This window comes from Elephantulus edwardii, unplaced genomic scaffold (assembly GCF_000299155.1).
Source record: "Elephantulus edwardii isolate Elephantulus edwardi_28Jun2011 unplaced genomic scaffold, EleEdw1.0 scaffold00226, whole genome shotgun sequence".
Classification (NCBI taxonomy): Eukaryota; Metazoa; Chordata; class Mammalia; order Macroscelidea; family Macroscelididae; genus Elephantulus; species Elephantulus edwardii.
In genome coordinates, this window is record NW_006399976.1 from 4346335 (window position 1) to 4347351 (window position 1017).

Below are 1017 nucleotides of genomic sequence, written 5' to 3' on the forward strand. Positions count from 1 at the left end.
CTCCCTTTTCTTTTCCAGTAGTTTCAGCAGCTTTATGGAACCAGAAAACCAAACACATGTTTTAGAATTTATTCTTCTGGGGCTCCCAGGAAAGGCAGACCTGCAGCCCCTCCTCTTCGGGCTCTTCCTGTCCATGTACCTGGTCACCTTCACTGGGAACCTGCTTATCATCCTGGCCATCATCACGGACTCCCGCCTCCACACGCCCATGTATTTGTTTCTGTCCAACCTCTCTTTTGCAGACGTCTGCTTCACTTCCACCACTGTCCCAAAGATGCTTCTGAACATCCAGAGGCACAACAAAGTTATGACTTATGAAGGCTGCCTCACTCAGATATATTTTTTCATAAATTTTGGAGACTTAGACAACGTCCTGTTGACAGTGATGGCCTATGACCGGTTTGTGGCCATCTGTCATCCTCTACACTACACAGTCATCATGAGCCCCAAGGTGTGTGGCCTCCTGCTTCTGGTATCCTGGATAGTGAGTGTTCTGGACTCTCTGTTACAATGCTTGATGGTTTTGAGGCTGTCTTTTTGCACAGAGATGGAAATTCCCCACTTTTTCTGTGACATTAATCAGGTAATCCAACTTGCTTGCTCTGACACTTTCCTCAATGACTTGGTCATTTTTTTTGAAACAGGACTTTTTGGTGTTATTCCACTCACTGGGATCCTTTTCTCTTACGTTAAGATAGTTTCCTCTATTTTGAAAATTTCTTCAGCTGGGGGCAAGTACAAAGCCTTTTCCACGTGTGGGTCTCATCTCTCAGTGGTTTTCTTGTTCTATGGTACAGGTCTTGGAGTTTATCTCAGTCCTCCTGCTTCCCAAAACTCTAGGGGCAGTGCCATAGCCTCCGTGATGTACACTGTGGTCACACCCATGCTGAACCCCTTTATCTACAGTCTCAGAAACAAGGATATAAAACAGGCCCTAAGAAGACTTTTCAGCTAAGAAAAGTTTTCTGTGTACTGATATCATTATAGTGAGTTATGGTAGCCTAGTGGAAAGAAGCC

At 44.9% G+C, this 1017-nt stretch overlaps 2 protein-coding genes across 2 annotated transcripts in view; one reads left to right on the forward strand and one right to left on the reverse strand.

Annotated features, from left to right (window-relative positions):
• Positions 1 to 1017, reverse strand: part of LOC102845651 (olfactory receptor 7A17-like) — a 215957-nt gene that overhangs the window by 139966 nt on the left and 74974 nt on the right. The window lies entirely within an intron of this gene.
• On the forward strand, positions 35 to 955 carry LOC102854364 (olfactory receptor 7C1-like). Its single transcript, XM_006898305.1, has one exon. It carries the CDS (start codon positions 35 to 37, stop codon positions 953 to 955), a length of 921 nt encoding a protein of 306 aa, XP_006898367.1.